Source organism: Malaclemys terrapin, chromosome 9, assembly GCF_027887155.1.
Source record: "Malaclemys terrapin pileata isolate rMalTer1 chromosome 9, rMalTer1.hap1, whole genome shotgun sequence".
In the NCBI taxonomy this organism is placed as follows: Eukaryota; Metazoa; Chordata; order Testudines; family Emydidae; genus Malaclemys; species Malaclemys terrapin.
In genome coordinates, this window is record NC_071513.1 from 56,177,928 (window position 1) to 56,201,705 (window position 23,778).

The following is a 23,778-nucleotide window of genomic DNA, read 5'->3' on the forward strand; positions in this document are numbered from 1 at the left end:
GCTGTAACACACAGTTCTATTAAACAAGCAATAAGAAGAAATCATAGGTGAATACCAACCTCTTTGCTTGGGGAGAATTCAAGGAGAAGGTTGCATAGTGTGGAAGATGCTACCACCAGAACTTCATCTGGAGCATTCTGTAAAACCTAAGGGCCCAAGGAGGAGAGTGGGGAGCTACATTAATTGTTATGAACAAGACTAAGATCCCTTTTAAACAAAGCTACCGTTTTGCTTAGCAAGAGCCACCAGATGAGCCACAGTGCCCTTGTACTGCAATGAAGGGTTATGCTGAGATTTGGGAATTCACCTCCACAGTCATCCTGTTGAAGCAGAGCAGTTTTTGAACAAAAAGATCTTCAGGCATTGTGATCTGCATGGCACTGATGTCTATTTGAAGGTGGGGTGGAGCAGCTGATAGTCTTCCCCACCACTTGTGTGTCCTGCTCTTACATGGGCCATAATAGCTGTTCCTTTGTGGAGCAAATAATTTTGAAAGAGTCACATTCTTCCTTTTCAGTGGATGCAGAGCTGGCACAACAAGGGGGAGCAATCTACACTATCCTACACTATGAATGGTGCACAAAATGCATCTCTTCAATGCACTGAGCAGGCCAGGAGGGAATGAGTCATTGGAGATGCATGTTCTCCCTTGGGGTAATGGCAACTCTGAACAGCCTACTACAGGGGGCTTTGTGCAAACTGCAACTATTTACCACTGTATGATTACTGTGATTACAGAGTGCTACAGAATCAGCTTGCTTGAACAATCCTTAAGTGAGTTTCCTTAAATCATTGTGCTTTTACATTTAATTGTTTTAAAAGTAAAAAAAACCAAAACCACTTTTTCCTTCTTGGACATAGGAAAAGAAGTTACTTACCCATACAGTAATTTGAGTTCTTCAAGATGTTTTGTCCCTATGGGTGCTCCACCATAGGATGAGGACGCACTTGTGCATTCTTGACCGGAGACTGTGAAAGCAGCGTCTGCAGGTCCACACCTCCACAGAGCAGCACCTCGTGCTTCGATACGAGGGCATAAACTTGCTGCCACTCATTTCCTTCTCACTCGGGAAGCCAGAGACTACAAAGCCAAAGACTCCACAGCAGAGGGAAAGAAGGGTAGGGGATAGAGCACCCATAGGGACAAAACATCTAAAAAACCTCAAGTTACCGTCACCTTGTCGGATCAGTCCATCAGCCCTCACAGAAAGAACACCGATCACAACATATCCTTCTTATTGTTCTAGCCATTCCTTCGGCCACCCGCTAGCCAGGCTGTCAGTGGCACCAGACACCCGACTGGTATAGCACATTGCAGCCCAGGACACCTGAGCAAAAGTGATCCGCCAGCGTCAGCCTCCCAAGTAGCTGGAATTACAGTCTCCAGTCAAGAATGCACACACACGCACATCCTACAGTGGAGCTTCTATAAGGATATATACTCAAAGGAGAATGAGTGGTTTTAATTGGGATTTACAAAGTCAGAGTTTAAGGCCAGAAGGAATCACCAGGTTATCTATTCTGACCTCTTGTATATCACAGACCACTAAACACCCCCTATCCATGCCCACACCAAGCCAACCACCAAAATTAGACCAAAATATTATAAGCCCCCAGGAAACTAAACTATTGTGTGCCACAGGCAGAGAAGAGGAGGGATCAAGATGCACCAATCTCTCTGTTCGTGATCTGTTACTGCTTACAGATATTGGCAGAACAGGATACTTTATTTAAGAAGAAGAAGATGGGGACAGTACAGTCCAATGCTCACCCTTCTGCTGTGGCAGGGAATAGACACCACTTGCCACTGAAAGATCCCTGTTCAATGCATCAGAGAATGGAAAACAAACAAAAAAAACCCTTTTTTTATCCTTTTTACCTTGTGAATAATAATTCCTTCCTAAGCCCTAACTGTGTGTGTGGTGTAGCCCTATGCATGAGCAAAAATTAGTATGAGCCTCAAATTCCATTTCCACACAAGATACTGCCGACATCTGTTGTCTATCTTTTGTTCTTGAATCCCAGTAAATTAGATTCTGCCAAGAAATTTCTAACTGTTTGCTTCCAAGAAAAAAATTATTCCATTTTCTTAACCTGACCTTTATTATTATTATTGTTACAGTAGTTTGTTTTCTCTCCTGTTGCTGCTGTCACCAATGAACTTGTGATCCCTTTTTATACACAACTTTAAATTAAGTTCCCTTTGTAGACCCCTATTCTCCCCTCTATACAGCTGTAATACCTTCAGCTGATCATCTTAAGGAAGGCTTGTCCATGTCTTTGTTCATTTTTGTAACTATTTTGAGATTAAACTTCTTTTTCTCTACATTACAACAGTTATATACCGAGGGACATTTCCACACTCTGCATTGTAGAAAGGACATGTAGGATAAAAAAAAAAAAAATCTAGTAAGTTTTCCCCATTAGCAGCCAACAAAATGTTAAAAAAGCGCCTGATTCTCCATTGCCTGGCACCTTGGATAGTCATTTATACACACATTGTAAGTAAAGTATAGGGCAGTGGAGAATAAGGCCAAAAGGACTGATATAAATCCAGTAGCATCGTTCTGTGGGCCTCAGTCCCTCACATGCCGTGGTGAGAGCAGGCTGCCCACTTACGTTTGACAGAAGGACTGTACATTTATTTACCACTAGCCAGAAATATTTTCCTTTTAAAACATGATTTTCAAGCTGACTGAATAACTACACTCAATTGTTCAAAAGTAAGCAGCTTCTCTTTTCTGCGGGAACTAGTGAGCCACTAACTGAAAGGCAAGGATCAAAGTCAGAGGTGGTGTAAAATGTGGTGTAACTTACTGATGTAAGTGGGTATAATTTATATAATGAAGGGACAAAGGCAGAATTGTTACAGGAAAGTCAACCAAAAGTAGGGTTTAAGACAACGTACCTCTAAAGCTTCTGAAATGAATTTGCCTCGACACAGTTCAAGAGGGACAGCCAATGCTTGGTAATAGAGAAATGCTTGAAAACGTGAAATTCCTAATTACAATATTGCTGACATTCCTTCCTACCGAGCAAATCCATCCCTAAGATTTTTCGCCTGATCAATGGACTGGGAAGCTCTTTCTGTGGTCACAAATACAATAAGCAACCAAGAGCAGGATGCTAGTAAAACAGTCAGATCCATTTTGAAGACGTGGATATATTTTATATTCCCTTTTGAACAGGGATGGGTACAAGGCTGAGCCAGAGATCATGGACTGTCTCAAGAAGGCTTTTTTGGAATGGATGGCTAGGTTCTCCTGCCATTGTTCCAAAATATCAATCTGCTGTCTTCACCTACAAAGAGGAAAAGAGCTGATAGTCACAAAGAATCATAGAACCATAAGGTTGGAAGGGACCACAAAGGTCATCTAGTCTAACCCCCTGCCAAGATGCAGGATTTGTTGTGTCTAAACCATCCAAGACAGATGACTATCTGGCCTCATTTGGAAAATCTCAATTGAAGGAGATTCCATGACTTCCCTAGGCAGGTTGTTCCATTGTCCTACTGTTCTTACAGTTATGAAGTATTTCCTGAGATTTAATCTAAATCTGCTATGCTGTAGTTTGAACCCATTGCCTCTTGTCCTGCCCTCTGTGGCAAGATAACAATTTTTCTCTATCTTTCTTATGGCAGCCTTTCAAGTATTTGAAGACCGCTATCATGTCCCCCTTTAATCTCCTCTTTTCCAAACTAAACATACCCAATTCCTCCAGCCTTTGCTCATATCACTTACATTTCATCCCTTTGATAATTTTTGTTGCTCGCCTCTGGATCCTTTCCAGTTTCTCTACATCCTTTTCATACAGCAGTGACCAAAATTGGACACAGTATTCCAGCTGAGGCCTAACCAGTGCTGAGTAGAGTGGTATTATCATCTCCCATGACTTGCATAGTATGCCTCTGTTTATGCAATCCACAATTGCATTTGCTTTTATTTTTGTTTGCAACAGCATTGCATTGTTGACTCATGTTGAGGTTGTGATCCACCATAACTCCCAGATCCTTCTCAGGAGTGCTGCTGCAGAGCCAGTTATTCCCCATTCTGTATTTGCGCATTTGGTTTTTGTTCCCTAAATGTAGCACCTTACATTTGTCTTCATTGACTTTCATTTTGTTGTTGATAGCCCAGTTCTTCAATTTATCAAGATCCCTTTGAATTTTAGCTCTATCCTCCAAGTGTTGACAAGCCCCCCTAGCTTTGTGTCATCTGCAAATTTGATCAGTATGCTCTCTATTCCTACATCCAGGTAATTAATAAAGATGTCAAGCAACACCGGACCCAGAACAGATCCTTCTCCAGTGACAGGTAGAAGGTTAGAAGGCTGACTCATAAATTGTGGAAACTAGAGGTCAATATGGCCAAGGAGTTCAGAATTCATAAAGAAAAGGTGGTTGTCCTATGGAGGTATCCAGGTTCTAGAGATGCCCAAGGCAGATAAATCCTGTCTGCAAGAAACCTTAATGTGTCTACGGGTGGAGTACAAGAGAGATCCTGATTGTAGGCTTGGAGGATAAGGACCTACAAAGGAAGAGTCTTGAATCTGAGACTCCCTGAGATTCCTTGCAAACTCCACTGTTGGCAGTGAGGCCAAACCCAAAAACTACGACCCAAGACTGTCCAGGCATCCAGCACTAATAAAACCTGAGGAGTAATGGGCAAAGAAGTCCTACTTTGCTCCACAAAAGTCACCCACCCCAAGTCAGGGTCAAATGTCATCCACAATTAAACCAACACACCCTGATTTGGTGGCACAGTCAGCAGAAAGAGAAAAGATTCTAAGGACCAGCACTCACTGCTGACGCATCAACCAGACTGGTTGAAAGTCATCTCTTGGTCCAGAAATCCCTTTGGATCTGATACACTTGTGCTGTTTCACTTGTGAACGAAAGCCAGGGTAGTTCTCAAAATAGCAGTACTCTTGCTGCCTTTTACAAAGGCCTGCATTCTCCAAGCCCTTATGTACCTTGTTGTCAGAGTTTCTGGCTCTTTTTGGTTCTGTGCTACTTCCACAATCTCTGAAGATGTGTTGAAGCTAAGGCTGCTGATAATGCTTGCCTGGCTTATATCACGAAACAGGGGAGTTTATATCCTTTACATATTTTTATCCGGTCTAACTTAGCTGTGGATCCTGTTAAACTCAGGATTTGCAATGAGTTCCACAGGATAATTTCCCTTTTATATCATGTCATCATTAATTCATCAACTCTCTAAGCTATATGGCCCTAATCTTTCTATTTGTCTACTCATTTTTGTTGCCCTTCTCTGTACCTTTCCTATTTCTGCTGAATGATTTTTGGGGTCAAGTGCCCAGAACTGAACACACTGTCTAGGTATGGTTATACCACTGATTTACACAACAACATTATAATATTTTTCATTATTATTGTGACAGACCCAGACCAGTGGAGTACAGGAGTCTGGTAGAGGGCAAATATACTGGTCACTGGATGAGTAGTTTTCTGTACCCTGATTGACCAGAGCAGGGGCTGCACTAGAGTAATCAGGAACCTGCTAAAACCAGTTAAGGCAGGCAGGCTAATTAGGACAGCTGAAGCCAATTAAGAAGAAGCTGCTAGAATCAATTAAGGCAGGCTAATCAGGGCACCTGGGTTTTAAAAGGAGCTCACTTCAGTTTGTGGTGCAAGTGTGAGGAACTGGGAGCAAGAGGCGCAAGGAGCTGAGAGTGAGAGGGTGTGCTGCTGGAGCACTGAGGAGCACAAACGTTATCAGACACCAGGAGGAAGGTCCTGTGGTGAGAATAAGGAAGCTGTTTGTAGGAGGCCACGGGGAAGTAGCCCAGGGAATTGTAGCTGTCATGCAGCTGTTACAGGAGGCACTATAGACAGCTGCAGTCCACAGGGCCCTGGGCTGGAACTTGGAGTAGAGGGCGGACCTGGGTTCCCCCCAAACCTCCCAATTGACCTGGCCTGTGGGTTCTCCCAGAGGGAAAGGTCTCTGGGCTGTTCCCCAACCCACATGGTGAATCTCTGAGGCAAGAAAATCCGCCAATAAGCGCAGGACCCACCAAGATAGAGGAGGAACTTTGTCACACTGCTGTCAGGTGTGGGATCTTGGGGGTGAAGAAAAAAAAAAAAACCCACAAAAAAAAAAAAAAAGGGAGAGGGTTTATTTTTTTTCACCACAATGGATGACGTAGTGCGGGCACTGATACAAGCTACGGCGGTCCAGCAGGAGGCTACCCGTGTCCAGGCAACCGCCCAACAGGAGGCAGTACGGCTGCAGCAAGAGACTAATCACCTGCTGATGGACCAGGCTGCTCAAGACCGAGCTATGTTGCGGGAACTGGTAAACCAGGTAAAGTCCCTTACAGAGCTGAATCGCGGCCATGATGGGACGCGGCTCATACGGGCCAGCCATTGGCTGCAGAACATGACACGGGAGGATGATGTAGAGGCATACCTTCTGGCCTTTGAGAGGACAGCCTACGGGAGGCCTGGCCTCGAGATCAGTGGTCTGGCATCCTTGCCCCATTCCTGTGTGGGGAGGCCCAGAAGGCCTACCATGATTTGCCTGAAGAGGCTGCAGCAGACTACCCCCAGCTGAAAGCAGAGATCCTGGCCAGATCTGGGGTAACGACAGCAGTGTGGGCCCAGCAGTATCACGGTTGGAGGTACCAGGAAGACAAAACCCTGCGGTCCCAATTGTATGACCTTATCCATCTCGCACGAAAGTGGTTGCAAACAGAGTCCCGGAGTCCGGAAGAGATACTAGCAGTTCTGGTCATCGACTGATACATGAGGGGACTACCACCAGACCTTCATGCCTGGGTAAGCCAGAACAAACCCTCCACCTAGGACGAGGTTGTCGCCCTGGTAGAGAGGCGAAGGACAGTGAGGGAGCTGACCTGACCAGTTAAGGAAGAGGCACCCCAGGTTAAACTAGCAGCACCAAGCCCTAAAGTTCGAGTGACTGGGCCACCAGGAGGGCCCAGGTGGAAAAAGAGAGAAGCTGAAGGCCCATCAGAGGCCACAAAGAGTCGGAGCACTGAGGGAGAAGAGGATCGTGATGTTAGACTGCCCAAACCAAGAGACCAGGGAACGCCTAGGGCTCCATACAGATGTTATGCCTGCGGGGAGTGGGCACACATAGCTGCACAGTGTCCCAATGCTGAGGAGCCTAGGCAGTGTAACCTGGGGAACTGGGCAGATCCATGCTCCTAATCCACCTTGTGGGGGTCTCACTAACCCCACATATGTATACCAGACCAGTGAAACTAAATGGGGTAGGGACCACGGCACCGGTTGATTCGGGGAGTGCTATCACGCTTATCTCAGGGAGGCTCGTGAAGCGTAGTCAGCTGCTACAGGCTAAACGGCTAAACGTACGGGGATAACATGTGTCCATGGGACAGTTAGTTACTACCCCACCAACCCAGTAAAAATTGAGATCCAAGGGAACACTACTGAGGTAGCAGCAGGTGTTGTCCCTAAACTCCCATATCCGGTGCTCATAGTGAGGGACTTCCCAGGGTTTGGAAACTTACTCCCAGTAGGGGGATTGGAGAAAGATGGGGACCCTAAAATTGGTGAGGCATCCACAGCAGACTGTCAACCCCCAATCTTCCCTGAAATATCCCCAGATTTGTTCTCCACTCCCAGACAGGGTAGAAAGACAAAAAGGGAAAGGAGGGCAGCTAAGGCCTTGGGAACCCGAATACTGACCCAAAGCCAGAGGGTCGCTCTTGTAGGTAGGCGGACCCGCGCAGCTGAAAAGGAGGCCACGCAGGAGGGAGAAGCACCTGAGTCTGACCCCCACCCTAATGCTTCTGAACCAGTAGAGGCAACAGAGACTGGGCTCCTAGATCTTGGGCAGATTAGCCCCGGGAGAGGAAATTTTGGATGGGACCAGGCAGAAGACTCAAGGTATGACAACATTAGGAAGGAGGTGACTGAAATAGATGGGGTCCCTGTGGAAGGGAAAACCCAGGGACCAGGACCCTACTTCATAATGAAGAAGGATCTCTTATACCAGGTTGCACCAGTATAGGGGAAGAAGGTACAGCAGATCCTAGTACCTCAAAAAACACCAGAATGCTGTATTAAGTCTTGCTCATAGTCATCTTTTTGGGGGGCATTTGGGGGTAGAGAAGTCCCTAGCACGAGTCCTACGACGGTTCTTCTGGCCCGGAGTACATGAAGAAGTGCGGAGGTACTGTGCCTCCTGCCCGGAGTGTCAGCTGCACATTCCCCGTCCCCACTTGAGGGCACCTTTAATACCCCTTCCCATCATAGAGGTCCCCTTCGAGGGAATAGCCATGGACCTAGTAGGACCCCTGGAGAAGACGGCTTGGGGCCACCAATATATACTTGTTGTTTTGGACTATGCTACTCGCTACCCAGAAGCAGTCCCCCTGCGGAACACGGCCTCTAAAACTATAGCCAAAGAGCTGGTGGGGATCTTTGCCCGAATGGGGCTACTGAAGAAGATATTAACTGACCAAGGAATCCCATTTATGTCGAAGCTAATGAAGGACCTCTGTACGCTGCTCCATATACATACCCTGAGAACTTCGGTCTACTATCTGCAGACTGATGGGTTAGCAGAAAGATTTAACCGAACCCTCAAGGCTATGATAAGGAAGGTGGTAAGTTGGGACGGGAAGAATTGGGACACCCTACTACCCTACCTTATGTTCGCTATCCGGGAGGTACCACAGGCCTCAACTGGGTTTTCCCCCTTCGAGTTATTATACGGGCGTCACCACTGTGGCATTCTAGATATCGCCAAAGAGATCTGGGAAGAGGAACCCAATGAGGGGAGAAATATAATAGAGCATGTAATGCAGATGCGAGATCGGATAGCCCGGGTTACCCCTACTGTACGGTAACATTTGGAGAAGGCACAGGAGGCCCAGCAAACCCATTACAATCGCCAGGCAAAAGTGCGACAGTTCCAACCAGGGGATCAGGTTATGGTGTTGGTACCCACGGCAGAAAGCAGGCTTCTGGCCCAATGGTAGGGGCCCTATGAGGTGGTTGAACCCGTGGGGGAAGTAACCTACAAGGTGCAGCAGCCAGGATGCAGAAAACAAGAACAGATTTATCACGTTAACCTTCTGAAACCCTGGCATGCACAAGAGGCATGCACAACGGTCCAAAAAGACCTAACCCAGGAAAGCAAAGAGGTGAGAGTGTCTCCCGATTTAACACCACACCAGAAGAATGAGGTATCTGAGATGATCTTCCAGAACCAAGATGTGATCTCGACAAAACCGGGTCGAACAACCGAGACATATCACCACATCATCACAAACCCTGGGGCCAGAGTAAAAATGAGGCCCTATCGGATGCCAGCAGCAAAAAGGAGGAAATAAAAGCAGAAGTAAAAAAAATCCTGGAGTTGGGGATCATCGAAGAATCCCACAGTCAGTGGTCCAGCCCAATCGTGCTGGTACCCAAACCTGATGGAACCATAAGATTTTGCAACTACTTCCAACGACTAAACGAAGTATCCCAGTTCGACGTGTACCCCATACCTCGCATAGATGAGCTAGTGGACCGTCTGGGTAATGCCCTGTACTTTATTACCCTAGACTTGACAAAGGGGTACTGGCAGATTTCCCTTGCAGAAGACGCAAAGGAAAAGACTGCGTTCTCTACACCAGAGGGTCTTTTTCAATATACTGTCCTCCCTTTTGGACTACATGGGGCCCCAGCTACCTTCCAGCGCCTCATGGACAAGCTATTACGCCCGCATAACAGTTATGCTGCTGCCTACTTGGACGATGTGGTCATTCACACCCCAGACTGGGAAACCCACCTGGAGAAGGTGGAGGCAGTCCTCGATACCTTCAGGCGAGCTGGCCTTACAGCAAACCCTGCCAAATGCGCTGTAGGGTTTACAGAGGCCAAATATTTTGGCTACATTGTGGGAAAAGGTCTGGTAAAACCCCAATTGAACAAGTTAGAGGCCATCCAAAATTGGCCCCGACCAAGTCGCAAGAATCAAGTCCAGGCGTTCCTAGGTGTGGTGGGGTATTACCGACGATTTATCCCCCACTTTGCCACAAGGACAAGCCCCCTGACAGACCCAGTGAAAGCCCGTGGACCTGATAGGGTGATATGGTCTGACGCAGCAGAGGAAGCATTTCACAGACCTACGGACTGCCCTCTGCAGTAACCCTGTACTGATAGCCCCTGATTTCACCAAGGAGTTTATCCTGCAGATGGATGCATTGGAAGTAGGGTTGGGGGACGTTCTATCACAGATGGTCGGGGAGGAAGAACACCCAATTCTATACCTCAGTCAGAAACTCCTTCCAAGGGAACAAAAATATGCAGTGATGGAGAGAGAATGCCTCGCTGTAAAATGGGCCATGGAAACATTGCGCTACTACCTGCTCAGGCGCAGATTTGTCCTCGTGACCGACCATGCCCATCCCAGTTCCACTATAGACAGCTGCAGTCCACAGGGCCCTGGGCTGGAACCTGGAGTAGAGGGCGGGCTCGGGTTCCCCCCAAACCTCCCAATTGACCTGGACTGTGGGTTCTTCTAGAGGGGAAGGTCTCTGGGCTGTTCCCCAACCCACATGGTGAATCTCTGAGGCAACAAAATCCGCCAATAAGCGCAGGACCCACCAAGATAGAGGAGGAACTTTGTCACATTATTTATTAGTAGTATTACAGAAGCGCCTACGAGTGCTAGTCATGGGCAAGGACCCCATTGTGCTAGGTGCTGTACTCTATCCGTTTCTTCAGGTAACATAATACCTTATTTGCTTTTTTGACCAAAGCTGTGCACCGAACAGGTTTTCATGCAGATGTCAGCTATTCAGTATAACAACATTAGATTCTATGCAATAAGCTTAGTCACCCTGCATACTTGAGGGCAAATGGGGAACTGCAGAAATAGGATGCACTCTGCACAGAGTGCCTGACAACTTTCTCATTCTCTCTCTCTCACCTGTAGCAGCAAATCTGCTCTTTTGTTCTATGATTAACTAGGCAAATCACAGGAACGAAATCTCTTAGCCTTGCTCACTGTTTCTGGTTGGTTTGCACATTCTCTCCTCCAGAAGCTGCCATTTTCCCATAGATAGAGCAGTATATACAGTACAATTAGTCTTCCTCTATCATTTTTCACTAATTCACTACAACCCGTTCTTCACAACCACTCAAGTCGTTCAATAAACTGCAGTGCATATGACAATGCAATACGCACTATTTTTCCTTCTAGTTTACGTTTAGGCAGCCTGATTTTAAAATCATAAGCCATGCTTCCCCTCTCCTCCATGGGGCTGGTGCTTCTGGGGCTGGACTTGGGGGTTGGGCCACAGGCAGCAGTGCACTGCACTGTCCCAAGAGGAACACAGAGAGATTTTGCATTAGGCTGAAGAGGAATGCTCTACCCACATCATGGCCCTGCCTCTTCCAGCATCCTGCTCCCTGGGAAAGTAAAGCAGCTGGAATGTAGGATCAATATCCCCTCCCCACGGCTGCAGCCTCAACCTCAGTTGCCGGTTATAGGCTGAGCAGGGGAGCAGAGGGGAGCCCTTTCCTATGTTCCTGAGTAAGGGGGCTAGGGGCAATCTGGCTCTCAGTGCCTGTCTTATTTTGTAATAGATTGTGTTACATTTCAAAAGAGACAGTGCAGGCAACGACACTGTTTGCTGTTACTGGGCTTTTGCTGATTTGTAAGCCTCCAGAGAAGATCACACATATCAGATGTCAAGGTGATACCTATTAAGATTCTACAAAAAGACATTGTAACTGATGAACAGATCACATCCACTTCCAAGTGTATGATTCTTGGTATTTTTCGACTCACCTTCATTAAGGGTTTCCATACGGCATGATCCTGGAAACTTGTCCGTAGCTGCTGCACAGACCGGGACAAACTGTGCAAACATCTACAAAGAAAAATGAAATGAGGTCTGTGAAATGCTTTCATTGTTTCTTTCTATACAGATATAGCTAGGAATTTGGTGATGATTAATACAACACCAAGAAATATTTTACTACTATCTTTAATGAATTTTCAGAGACTAGAAACTGCTTTAGGTTAGTTTTAGTGTTTGACGGATACCACGATTTCTAGCAAATGAAGGACGAAAAAGAAAGCAGAGTTACACACTCTGAAAATTATTTTATTTAGACCAGGAAAGCTCATACCTGACTGCAGATAGCCGAACCTTGATACTAGACTCAGACAAGCCATTCACAATTCGGTCCATCATATTTTCAGTCTCAATGATCTGGAAAAAAAGGTTAATGGTGCGTAAATAACATAAGGTGGATAACTTTTGTATTACTTGTAAATGCTACTGTTTTACTGTGGTTTATAACATTATAAATTTTGCATATGAAAAGGGAATTTACCTTAGAAACAACAACCCTTATTTCCCCTTATGGAACCACTGAACTCATCAATTAGACAATAGCATCTACTCTCTTTGCTTGACTGTGGTTTTCTTCTGATGCTTTCTTGGTAGGCCGTTGATGGAAAAACTGAGAAGTTCTGTAACGCTGTGCAGACTGTGGGTAGTAGAACTTATGTTTTGGCGCTGGTGTGCAATACCCAAGGAACAGAGTGTAGTTCTCGAATCCTTAAGGGTGTGGAGGGAATTGTCCATTTTCTTTTTGAAAAGATGGGATTCATCAAAAGGGAAGTCTTCTATGATGTTTTGTACCTCCCTGGGAAAACCAAAGGAATGGAGCCACGACTCCCTCCTCATGATGATGCCAGTGGTCACTGAGCATAATTAAGTATCTGCCACATCTGCTGCTGATTGGAGTGAGATCTTTGCTACCAGCATCCCCTCCTCAATTATTGCCTAAAAGCAGGCCCAGTCCTGTTGTGGCAGTTTCTTGACAAAGTACTCCAATTTGCTCTAATTCAGAAAATCATATTTGGCAAGTAATGCCTGATAATTCAAAATCCTGAATTGAAAGCTGGCTGAAGAGAAGACTTTGCAGCCTAAAAGGTCCAGTCACTTGCCCTTCCTGTCAGATGGATGGAGCATGGATGCCGTTGCCTTGCCTGTTCTGTCGCTGCCTGCACCACAAGTGAATTGGGAAGTGGGCGTGAGAACAGAAATTTAGACCCCTTGGCTAGTAAATAATATCTTTTTTTCTGTCCCCTTTGGGGTAAGTGTACATATGGCCAGTGTATGGCTCGAGAATGGCATTGTTGATTGGAAGAGCAACTCTAATTGGCTCTGATGAGTGAAATATATCCAGCAGCTTATGCTCAGTGCCTTTGATCTCCTCCAGAGGAATGTGAAGCTCACCCGCCACTCTATGCAAGAGATCCTGGAACTGGCAGTAGTCATCAGAAGATGAGCTGAAGCCACTGCTGCATCAGGCGAGGACAACCGGAATCTCAACTGTTCCAGCAATACTGTCCGAGCTGGACTGAGTGGCTCATCTCCCATTACTGGTTCCGAGCTCAAAGGGGCCCGAGACAGTGAAATAGGTGAAGCCTTCCTAATGGAACAGGCAGGTTCCAATGGAGGGTATAGGGGCCAGGATCCCCATAGGGCCAGCATGATGGTTCCGGAAGGTACTGAGAAGGGCTCCAGCGGCTCTGTGGCTGCTGGAGTTGAGGATACTGCCATGATGTGGAAGGCCTCAATTGGTACTCATAGTGGTGGGAAGGGATGGACAGTTCCTGACCCTCATCCGAGTCCTCCAAAGACGAAAACTCAGTTCCATCGGCTGCACTGTCAGAGCTAGTGGAAGTGTGTATGCTGCTGGAGTGAGAGGTGAGGAGTGCCTCAGATACTTCCCCAATCCTACTCCTAAAACTATCAAACTATTAAAAACTACAACAAAAACAATAAAAACGGTAAAAACTGTAAAACTAACTATGTGCAATTGTAGATTTTTTTAAGTGTGTCACATGAAGAGGACACATAGGACAAGTCTACACTAGCACTTATGTCAGCAAAACTTTTGTCACTCAGGAGTGTGAAAGAAAACACACCTCTGAACAACATAAGTTTTGCTAGCATAAGCACTTGGGTGCATTGTGCTGTCAGTGTGAGATGCTCTCCCGCCAACACAGCTACCACCGCTCGTTGAGCTGTTTTTATTATGTCGACCGGAGAGCTTTCTCCCGTCGACATAACACAGCTACACGAGTGCTCTTATAGCAGGACAGGTGTATTGGTACAGGTGTGCCACTGTAAGCTTGTAAGTGTAGACCTGGCCTAATGGTTCTGACCCGGATCATGCAGCGGTGAGAAGGAACTGGAGAAGTGATCAGTCCGGCCCATCTTTTATCACCTCAGACAAAAGGATGAGGCAAGCCAAGGGTGCAAGTGCAGACCAATGGACACTACTACTTGAAAAATCTCTGGCTCCGGATGCATGGTGAGCATGCATAAACCCTTAGTGGAATACAATAGGGACTATCACTCGAAGAAGCAGCAGGTAATGAGCACACGGGATTCGCGGAGAGCGAGCGCACAGGGTCTACAGGAAAGGCGGGGAGAGAGCAGTCACTAAGATGACATTCCCATTTTCACTTCAAGAAGCACCTTTTTCATACCCTCGAACAAACACTCTTACTCCAAGACACATTCTTCTGTCTCCTTATTCTGTTCTCCCGCTCCTTTGAAGGTGACTCAGACCCCACTGACACCATACAACCCCTCTGAGACACCTAGCTCTCTTTTCTGAGATATCCAGCCACCATCCCATATACTCTTTTCCATTGGATGCTGCCTCCACCGCCACCCCACAGTGCAATTCTCTGTTAGACAACCTTTTGCATGCATTCTCCTATGTGAGATACCCTGTCCCCACGAGCAGGTTCAATCCCTCAGTGGTACATCACCTTCTGCTGCTTCCACATGACACGTTCGCCCAGTTCTCCCTTTTGTCCCTCCTCAGCACCCCTATCCCCCATGAAGATGAGACGGGGAGAAGTGAAATCTGTTCCCTGCCTGATCCTTTCCTGACCCACTGAACAGGAGAAGTAGGGAAGTGATAGCCTCTTATCTGGGACCAAGACAATGTTCTCAAATGAAATTTCCTGTGAGGAAAGCCTTGGTCAGTGCATTTTACAACCAAGTAGTAAAGCTTCTATTTCATTTGGGTATAATTTCATAACATTATATGGCATTATCATGACTCAATGCTGTATGAAGCTAAAGAGGAAATGTAAAGACATTTCTACCAAATCTGTACAACAGTCTAACTGTAGGTTACAGTCCTGTAGAATACCACTTAGAACTAACATATAAATACAGAAAAGGACAGGTCTTAAGGCATCAATGTTAGACATATCAGCTGACAAGACGGAATACATACATACATAAATACTTTGCAATACTGCAGTGTTTTTCATCAGAGCATCTCAGAACATTTCACAAACAAAACAACCACTAATACCCTTGGGAGACACCACAGGTGAGTATTAGCATCCCCATTTCACCAATGGAGAAAGACACAGAATAGCTAAGTGATTTGGCCAAGGTGACCAGCAATTCTGTGGCACAGTCAGAAATCAAAGTTAGTTTTTCTGAATCCTAGTCCTGTGCTTTTAACACTAGACCCGTGGTTCTCAACCCGCGGGCCACTTGCGGCCTAATCAGCACACAGCTGCAGCCCATGTGACATCGCAAGGGCCATAGTCACTGGCTTTCTAGAGGCTACAAAGAAAATACACTGAATAAAAAGGTAAGTATCTTACATATACTTAAGAATAGAAATCTGTCCCTGTTTACAGATCATTTGAAGAGTAGCAAATGATCTGGGTACTTATACGGCCCCCATCACAGTAGTATGTATGCACCTCACAATTAATTTATAATCAGCTCTCCTGGGAGGTGGAGAATTATTTGATTTGCCCAAGGTTGCACAGGAATGTGTGCAAGAACTGGGAAGCGAACAGAGATCTCCTGAATCTCTCTCCAGTGCTTTAACCACAAAACCAACCTTTCTCCCTCAGAGGGCAATGAATGTAAAGATACACACTCATCAAATTTTTAATCAGTTTTAAAACTATTACAATTTCTTCAATAAATTCACTGTGGAGATTATGTATATTTCACTATTTCTATCCTCTAAAGTTGTTGTGAATTTGTTAGAAGTTTATCCCTTTCACAAAAGAGATATGCTTTAAGAATATTTTTGATTTAGTAAGGATGAAACCCTGCAAAAAACAGTTGGAAAGCACTCCCAAATTCCACCCTACTTTTTTTTTAAACATAGTACATACCACAGGGCATAATATTCTGAACAGATATTTCTAATATGATCCAAGTTTTGTAAGTCCTGTCAACCTATTGCAGTACATGAAAGCAGGGCTGTGTACTAAAATATTTCTGAATACAGCTAACTTCTTCAAAATACATTCTGTTCTGCTACAGCTACTTTTTATTGGGAGAGCACAAAATAATTACATCTATTCAGTATTTTGCAGCTACAAACATCTACTTTTCATCATTCTGTGGAGATGCTAATGACAAAATTATTTAGAAAAGTTAGGAAAACACACAAGTTACATATACAATATTTTTAAATAACATACGATTTGTAGATCAGTGTTATATTGCAAATAAGACTACAAACTATGATAACACAAATATGAATCAATTTAAAAATAAATATTTTATTAAAAAATAAAAATTACACAGAAATAATGTTATAAAAAGACAGTATTTTTATGGTCACTTTTTAATGGTTAGTCTGCACTTTTCTGAGTTAAGATTTTAATATGTAGAGTCCCTTTGAATCATTATTGAACTGAAACATTTCTCCTGCTTCGTATGGGTTCTAGGAGACCATGACATAAGCCTATATAAATTCTGGAAAATAGCACCATGGTACAGAATCAGTTCACATTAAACAAATATTGGAAGCAGTAGGGAAAAAAAACCCACTTAAATCTCACTGGGCAAACTTTTGTACTCATTTACATCAGTAAAACTCCATTTAAGTCAACTGGGTGCATTGGCCTGAGAGCAAAATTACACAACATATATGGAAAGTGGCAGAATATAAGAGTTAAATAGGGAATTATTTACCACATCAATTTTTTAAAATAGTTTTTGAAGCATGGAGTTGCTAGAATAAATAAATATAAATCAGTGTGTTTATTTAATATCAGCTTTCACATGAACCCTTTCTTTCTGTTAATAAGATATTGCATGTTCAAATAAAATATCACACTGTTTGCACAAGTAAGAACAGTTAGGAATGAGGTGTAAGGATTCATGTCAGGTGACAGATATTTGGGAAGTGATGTTGTATGGTTAATGGGGCTCCATTTTCCAGCAGTCACGTTAGTTTTAGTCAAAGAGGGAACGCACCTTTTAGAAGAGGTCAATGCAAATCAAATGATTTAAACTAGTTCAGTGAAGGAGATAAAATTATCCCGCAAACAAAAGATCCTCTTTTTTCCCTAAAAATTCATATCTTACTGTCATATTTAAAAAATATTGACAGACTTTATTTTCAGTAGCCTCCATGAAAAACAAAGCACCTTACACTATATGTAGTAAGTTATTACTAGTAAATTCAGCCTTGAAATGACAATTCTATCTCCAGCCTGGTGAGATTTCAAAGCTAAATCTTGCCTTAAGTGATTGGCATTTCTGTCCTGAAAATTCCTTTAGTTATATTAGAGCTATTTTGTAGCATGTTCAGGATTAATGTGTATTGTGATATGTCATTCTTGCTTTCTTATCCTATTTTATTCATAATAAAAATCCAATATGTATTTTCATAGCAATTCTATCACCACATTTCACTCTTAGGTTACCATAAACATCTGTCAAGATCTATCAGAACTAACAAGCTCCAAGTGGACTTAAATGCCTCATATGCACAGATGAGGACAAGCCAAGTAGGAGAGAATACTCTGGGTATTATCACTGGTGATCACACTGATCTTACAATTGCCACTCATCGTTTTATATGCACTGCCATCTCCAGCGTGGTTTGCCTGGTAGAAGCTAGCCATGAATCTCCTTTCAAAAATTACTGCTTCCTTATGTTTACTTCTGAGAAAAAGTTTGCATTATGCTACACTGCAAAACAAGAGCAAGTTACTCACCTTGTGCAGAAAAGATAGTACTTTGGGATGTGTCACCCTATGGGTGCACCACTGTTGGTGTATCTGCACCCCAATCGGAGAATTTTGGTAGCAACGTCTGGTCGGCCCACCTCAAGGCTACATAGCACTGTGCCAGCGAACCACCCTCAATTCCTTCTCTACTCAAAGAGAAGAGCCCCTTCTTGAGAACACAGAAGTAAAGGGGAGAAGGGCGGGTTGTGGAGTATCCATAGAGCGACGCATCTCAAAGAACCATCGTTACTCCACAAGTTGAGTAACTTCCTCTTCTTTGAGTAGAGTCCCTATGGGTACTCCATTGTAGGTGACTTCACAGCAGTATCCCCCTGCGCTGGCAGGTCGTCTTCGGGGGCCCTGCTCCCCTGGCTAGAGCAGCCCCACGGCCCCGGCCGGAGCGCGGCCAGCCCCGCAGCCCCGCTCTCCCGGCCGGAGCTCCGGCCTGAGCGCAGCCAGCCCCGCAGCCCTGGCTGGAGTGCGGCAAGCCCCGTGGGCCTGCTCTCCTGGCCAGAGCGCCGTCCGGAGCACGGCAAGCCCCGCGCCCGTCCCCCCGCAGCCGGCAATCGAAGTGCCGCCCCAGGAATCGGGGCCCGCACTTGCTAAAGCCGGCCCTGAGTGCTGGGGCTTCTGTTATTGATGATAGTTCTTCAGAGCCAAAGTCTTGAGTAATAGCATAATATTCCACGAAAGCATGGCCAGAGGCCCAGGTTGCTGCCCTGCAGATTTCTGAAATGGGGACATCTTTAAAACACGCAGCCAAGGTATAAACACATCTTGTGGAGTGCTACAGGTTATACGCATGGTAAAAGTGGTTAATGCAACTAGAGACCCATTTGGAGAGTCTTTGAGTTGATATTGCAGAACCCTTGAATCTTTCCGCAAATTAAAGGAAGAGTTTAGGAGACTTCCTAAAGTCCTTAGTCCTGGCTAAATAAAATGCTAGGTGTCTCCTAACATCCAGCATATGTAGTATCGCCTCCCTGTTGGCAGCATGTGACCTCCAGAAGAAGAAAGAGGAGCATCCATGTACCAACAATGCAGATACAGGTGAGGAACCGTTTTCATGTTCCCTCCACAGATACTAATGCAGAGAGTGGACTAGATGATACATCTGAGGGAAGGGAGCAGAAGGAGACTCCTCCGATTGGAAAGCATGAGATGCACTGTCCTAGGGATGGGGATTCCATGACCACCACTCCGAAGACAAAGAGGTGGGTGGTGGTGGTTGTGGACTCCCTCCTCAGAGGGACTGAGTCATCTATCTGCTACCCTGACCGGGAAAACCGAGAGGTCTGCTGCTTGCCAGGAGCTACAATTCACGATGTGACGGAGAGACTGCCGAGACTCATCAAGTCCTCGGATTGCTACCCCTTCCTACTTCTCTACGTTGGCACCAATGATACTGCCAAGAATGACCTTGAGCAGATCACTGTAGACTACGTGGCTCTGGGAAGAAGGATAAAGGAATGTGAGGCGCAAGTGGTGTGCTCGTCAATCCTTCCTGTGCAAGGAAAAGGCCCAGATAGAGACTGTCAAATTGTGGAAGTCAACGAATGGCTACACAGGTGGTGTCGGAGAGAAGGCTTTGGATTCTTTGACCATGGGATGGTGTTCCAAGGAGGAGGAGTGCTAGGCAGAGATGGGCTCAACCTAACGAAGAGAGGGAAGGAGCATCTTCGCAAGCAGGCTGGCTAACCTAGTGAAGAGGGCTTTAAACTAGATTCACCAGGGGAATGAGGCCAAAGCCCTGAGGTAAGTGGGGAAATGGGATACCGGGAGGAAGCAAGAGCAGGAGAGCCCGAGAGGGGAGGACTCCTGTCTCATACTAAGAAAGCGGGACGATCAGCGAATTATCTTAAGTGTCAATACACAAATGCAAGAAGCCTGGGAAACAAGCAGGGAGAACTGGAAGTCCTGGCACAGTCACGGAACTATGATGTGATTGGAATAACAGAGACTTGGTGGGATAACTCGCATGTCTGGAGTACTGTCCTGGATATAACCTGTTCAGGAAGGACAGGCAGGGCAGAAAAGGTGGGGGAGTTGCATTGTATGTAAGAGACCAGTACGACTGCTCAGAGCTCCAGTATGAAACTGCAGAAAAACCTGAGAGTCTCTGGATTAAGTTTAGAAGTGTGAGCAACAAGGGTGATGTGTGCTACAAACCACCAGAGGTGGACGAGGCTTTCTTCCGACAACTAACAGAAGTTACTAGATCACAGGCCCTGGTTCTCATGGGAGACTTCAACCACCCTGATATCTGCTGGGAGAGCAATACAGCGGTGCACAGACAATCCAGGAAGTTTTTGGAAAGTGTAGGGGACAATTTCCTGGTGCAAGTGCTGGAGGAACCAGTGTAAAGTGTAGGGGGAGAGTTCTTCTTGACCTGCTGCTCACAAGCCGGGAAGAATTAGTAGGGGAAGCAAAAGTGGATGGGAACCTGGGAGGCAGAGACCATGACATGGTCGAGTTCAGGATCCTGACACAAGGAAGAAAGGAGAGCAGCAGAATAAGGACCCTGGACTTTAGAAAAGCAGACTGACTCCCTCAGGGAACTGATGAACAGGATCCCATGAGGGGCAAAGGAGTCCAGGAGAGCTGGCTATATTTTAAAGAATCCTTGTTGAGGTTGCAGGAACAAACCATCCTGATGTGTAGAAAGACCAGTAAATATGGCAGGTGACCAGCTTGGGTTAACAGTGAAATCCTTGCTGATCTTAAAACACAAAAAAAGAAACTTACAAGAAGTGGAAGATTGGACAAATGACCAGGGAGGAGTATAAAAATATTGCTCAGGCATGCAGGAGTGAAATCAGGAAGGACAAATCACACTTGGAGTTGCAGCTAGCAAGAGATGTTAAGAGTAACAAAAAGGGTTTCTTCAGGTATGTTAGCAACAAAAAGGAAGTCAAGGAAAGTGTGGGCCCCCTGAATGAGGGAGGCAACCTAGTGACAGAGGATGTGGAAAAAGCTAATGTACTCAATGCTTTTTTTGCCTCTGTCTTCACAAACAAGGTCAGCTCCCAGACTACTGCACTGGACAGCATAGCATGGGAAGGAGAAGACCAGCCCTCTGTTGAGAAAGAAGTGATTCGGGACTATTTAGAAAAGCTGGACGTGCACAAGTCCATGGGGCCGGATGCGCTGCATCCGAGGGTGCTAAAGGAGTTGGCGGATGTGATTGCAAAGTCATTGGCCATTATCTTTGAAAACTCAAGGCGATCGGGGGAGGTCCTGGATGACTGGAAAAAGGCTAATTTAGTGGCTATCTTTAAAAAAGGGAAGGAGGAGGATCCAGGGAACTACAGACCAGTCAGCCTCACCTCAGTCCCTGGAACAATCATGGAGCAGGACCTCAAGGAATCAATCCTGAAGCACTTAGAGGAGAGGAAAGTGATCAGGAACAGTCAGCATGGATTCACCATGGGCAAGTCATGCCTGACTAACCTAATTGCCTTCTATGACGAGATAACTGGGGTCCTGCGGATGAAGGGAAAGCAGTGGAAGTGTTATTCCTTAACTTTAGCAAAGCTTTTGATACCGTCTCCCACACAGTATTCTTGCCGGCAAGTTAAAGAAGTATGGGCTGGATGAATGGACTATAAGATGGATAGAAAGCTGGCTAGATTGTCGGGTTCAAGGGGTAGTGACCAATGGCTCCATGTCTAGTTGGCAGCCGGTATGAAGTGGAGTGCCCCAAGGGTCGGTCCTGCGGCTGGTTTTGTTCAATATCTTCATCAATGATCTGGAGGATAGCGTGGATTGCACCCTCAGTAAGTTTGCAGATGACACTAAACTGGGAGGAGTGGTAGATATGCTGGAGGGTAGGGATAGGATACAGAGGGACCTAGACAAATTAGAGGATTGGGCCAAAAGAAATCTGATGAGGTTCAACAAGGACAAATGCAGAGTCCTGCACTTAGGACGGAAGAATCCCATGCACTGCTACTAGGGACTGAATGGCTAGGCAGCAGTTCTGCAGAAAAGGACCTCAGGGTTACAGTGGACGAGAAGCTGGATATGAGTTGACAGTGTGCCCTTGTTGCCAAGAAGGCTAACGGCATTTTGGGCTGTATAAGTAGGGGCACTGCCAGCAGATTGAAGGACGTGATCATTCCCCTCTACTCGACATTGGTGAGGCCTCATCTGGAGTATTGTGTCCAGTTTTGGGCCCCACACTACAAGAAGGATGTGGAAAAATTGGAAAGAGTCCAGCAGAGGGCAACAAAAATTATTAGGGGTTGGAGCACATGACTTATGAGGCAAGGCTGAGGGAACTGGGATTTAGTCTGCAGAAGAGAAGAATGAGGGGGGATTTGATAGTTGCTTTCAACTACTTGAAAGGGGGTTCAAAAGAGGATGGATCTAGACTATTCTCAGTGGTACCAGATAACAGAAAAGGAGTAATGGTCTCAAGTTGCAGTGGGGGAGGCTTAGGTTGGGAGGTGGTGGAATCTCCTTCCTTAGAGGTTTTTAAGGTCAGGTTTGACAAAGCCCTGGCTGGGATGATTTAGTTGGGGATTGGTCCTGCTTTGAGCAGGGGGTTGGGCTAGATGACCTCCTGAGGTCCCTTCCAACCCTGATATTCTATGATTCTATGAATGTAGTTTTGGGGAAAAAATGGGAAGGTGGATTAGTTGATTCACATGAAAGGAGGAGGCTACGGGGGTGGAGAGGAACTTGGGTGTGGCCTCAAGGTGACGGTCTTCAAAGAAAACCGTGAACAGCAGATGTGCCATCAACCCCACTATTTCCCCTATCCTTCGTGCTGAGATAATGGCCACTAGAAATGCTGTCTTCATGGACAGGTATAACAGAGCAAGAAGCCATAGTCAATGTTCTCAGAACTAGATTGAGGTCCTAGGTTGGGGTGGATGGTCTGACATGTGAGAATCTATATGTCATTGGATGGGCAAATACTGAGCACCGGTCCACTGGATGGTGGAAGGCTGTTATGGCCACTAAATGTACTTTAAGTGAACTAAGAAGAGAGAGTCCAGACCTACAATGCAGCCTAGAATCGAAGGGACTGAGGAAAATGTTGGGTCCACTTGTTTGGAATCGCACCAAATTTGGAATCATTTCCATTTTCGCAGGCAAGTACGATGAATGGTCGATTTCATGCTATGTAGTAACATCTTTTTCACCGCCTCAGAGCATTTGCTCTCTAAGTCTTGGAACCAAGTAGCAGCCAAGCCTGGAGTCTGAGGATCCTTACGTTGGGATGAAGGGTCCGCTGTCATTTTGGTGAGGTGAGGAATGGGCCAAAGGTGAGGAATTGGAGAAAATACTGCCAGCTGTACAAGGTATGATATAAACTGATGAGTGTAGGTTGCCTATCCCTGGTGTGGAGTGATGCATCAGTCTTACTGGTGAAGGGTTTGGCCCTTCGAACAGGAGATCCTTGAGTGTCATCTGCACTTCCTTGGGCAATCTGGAGAGGTGTAACCAGGATGCCCGCCTCATTACCACTGCCGTCGAGACCAAGTGGGCCGCTGTGTCTGCGGTGTCCAGTGTGGTTTGCAGCATTGTTCTGGCTGCTAACTGGCCCTCTTTGACAATGGCCTAAAATTGTCCCTTTTGTGTCTCCGAGAAGTGGTCAATAAACATGTTGAGTTTCCCTTAATTTATGTAGTCATATTTAGCCATTACGGTTTGATAGTTTGCATTCTATTCATTCTTCACTTATGCTTTTATTCTCTCTGCTTTATCTCATTCAATCAGTGATAAT

At 45.6% G+C, this 23,778-nt stretch overlaps 1 protein-coding gene across 8 annotated transcripts in view; it reads right to left on the reverse strand.

The window, feature by feature from the left end:
• ARMC8 (armadillo repeat containing 8) overlaps positions 1–23,778 on the reverse strand; it is a 206,968-nt gene that overhangs the window by 41,321 nt on the left and 141,869 nt on the right. For all 8 annotated transcript variants that reach the window (XM_054039451.1, XM_054039456.1, XM_054039457.1 and 5 more), the window contains 3 exons: positions 12,140–12,222; positions 11,796–11,877; positions 60–146 (listed from right to left, as the gene is read on the reverse strand). In XM_054039451.1, coding sequence (XP_053895426.1) covers positions 60–146; positions 11,796–11,877; positions 12,140–12,222 — 252 coding nt within the window. The remainder of the gene's footprint in view (positions 1–59; positions 147–11,795; positions 11,878–12,139; positions 12,223–23,778) is intronic.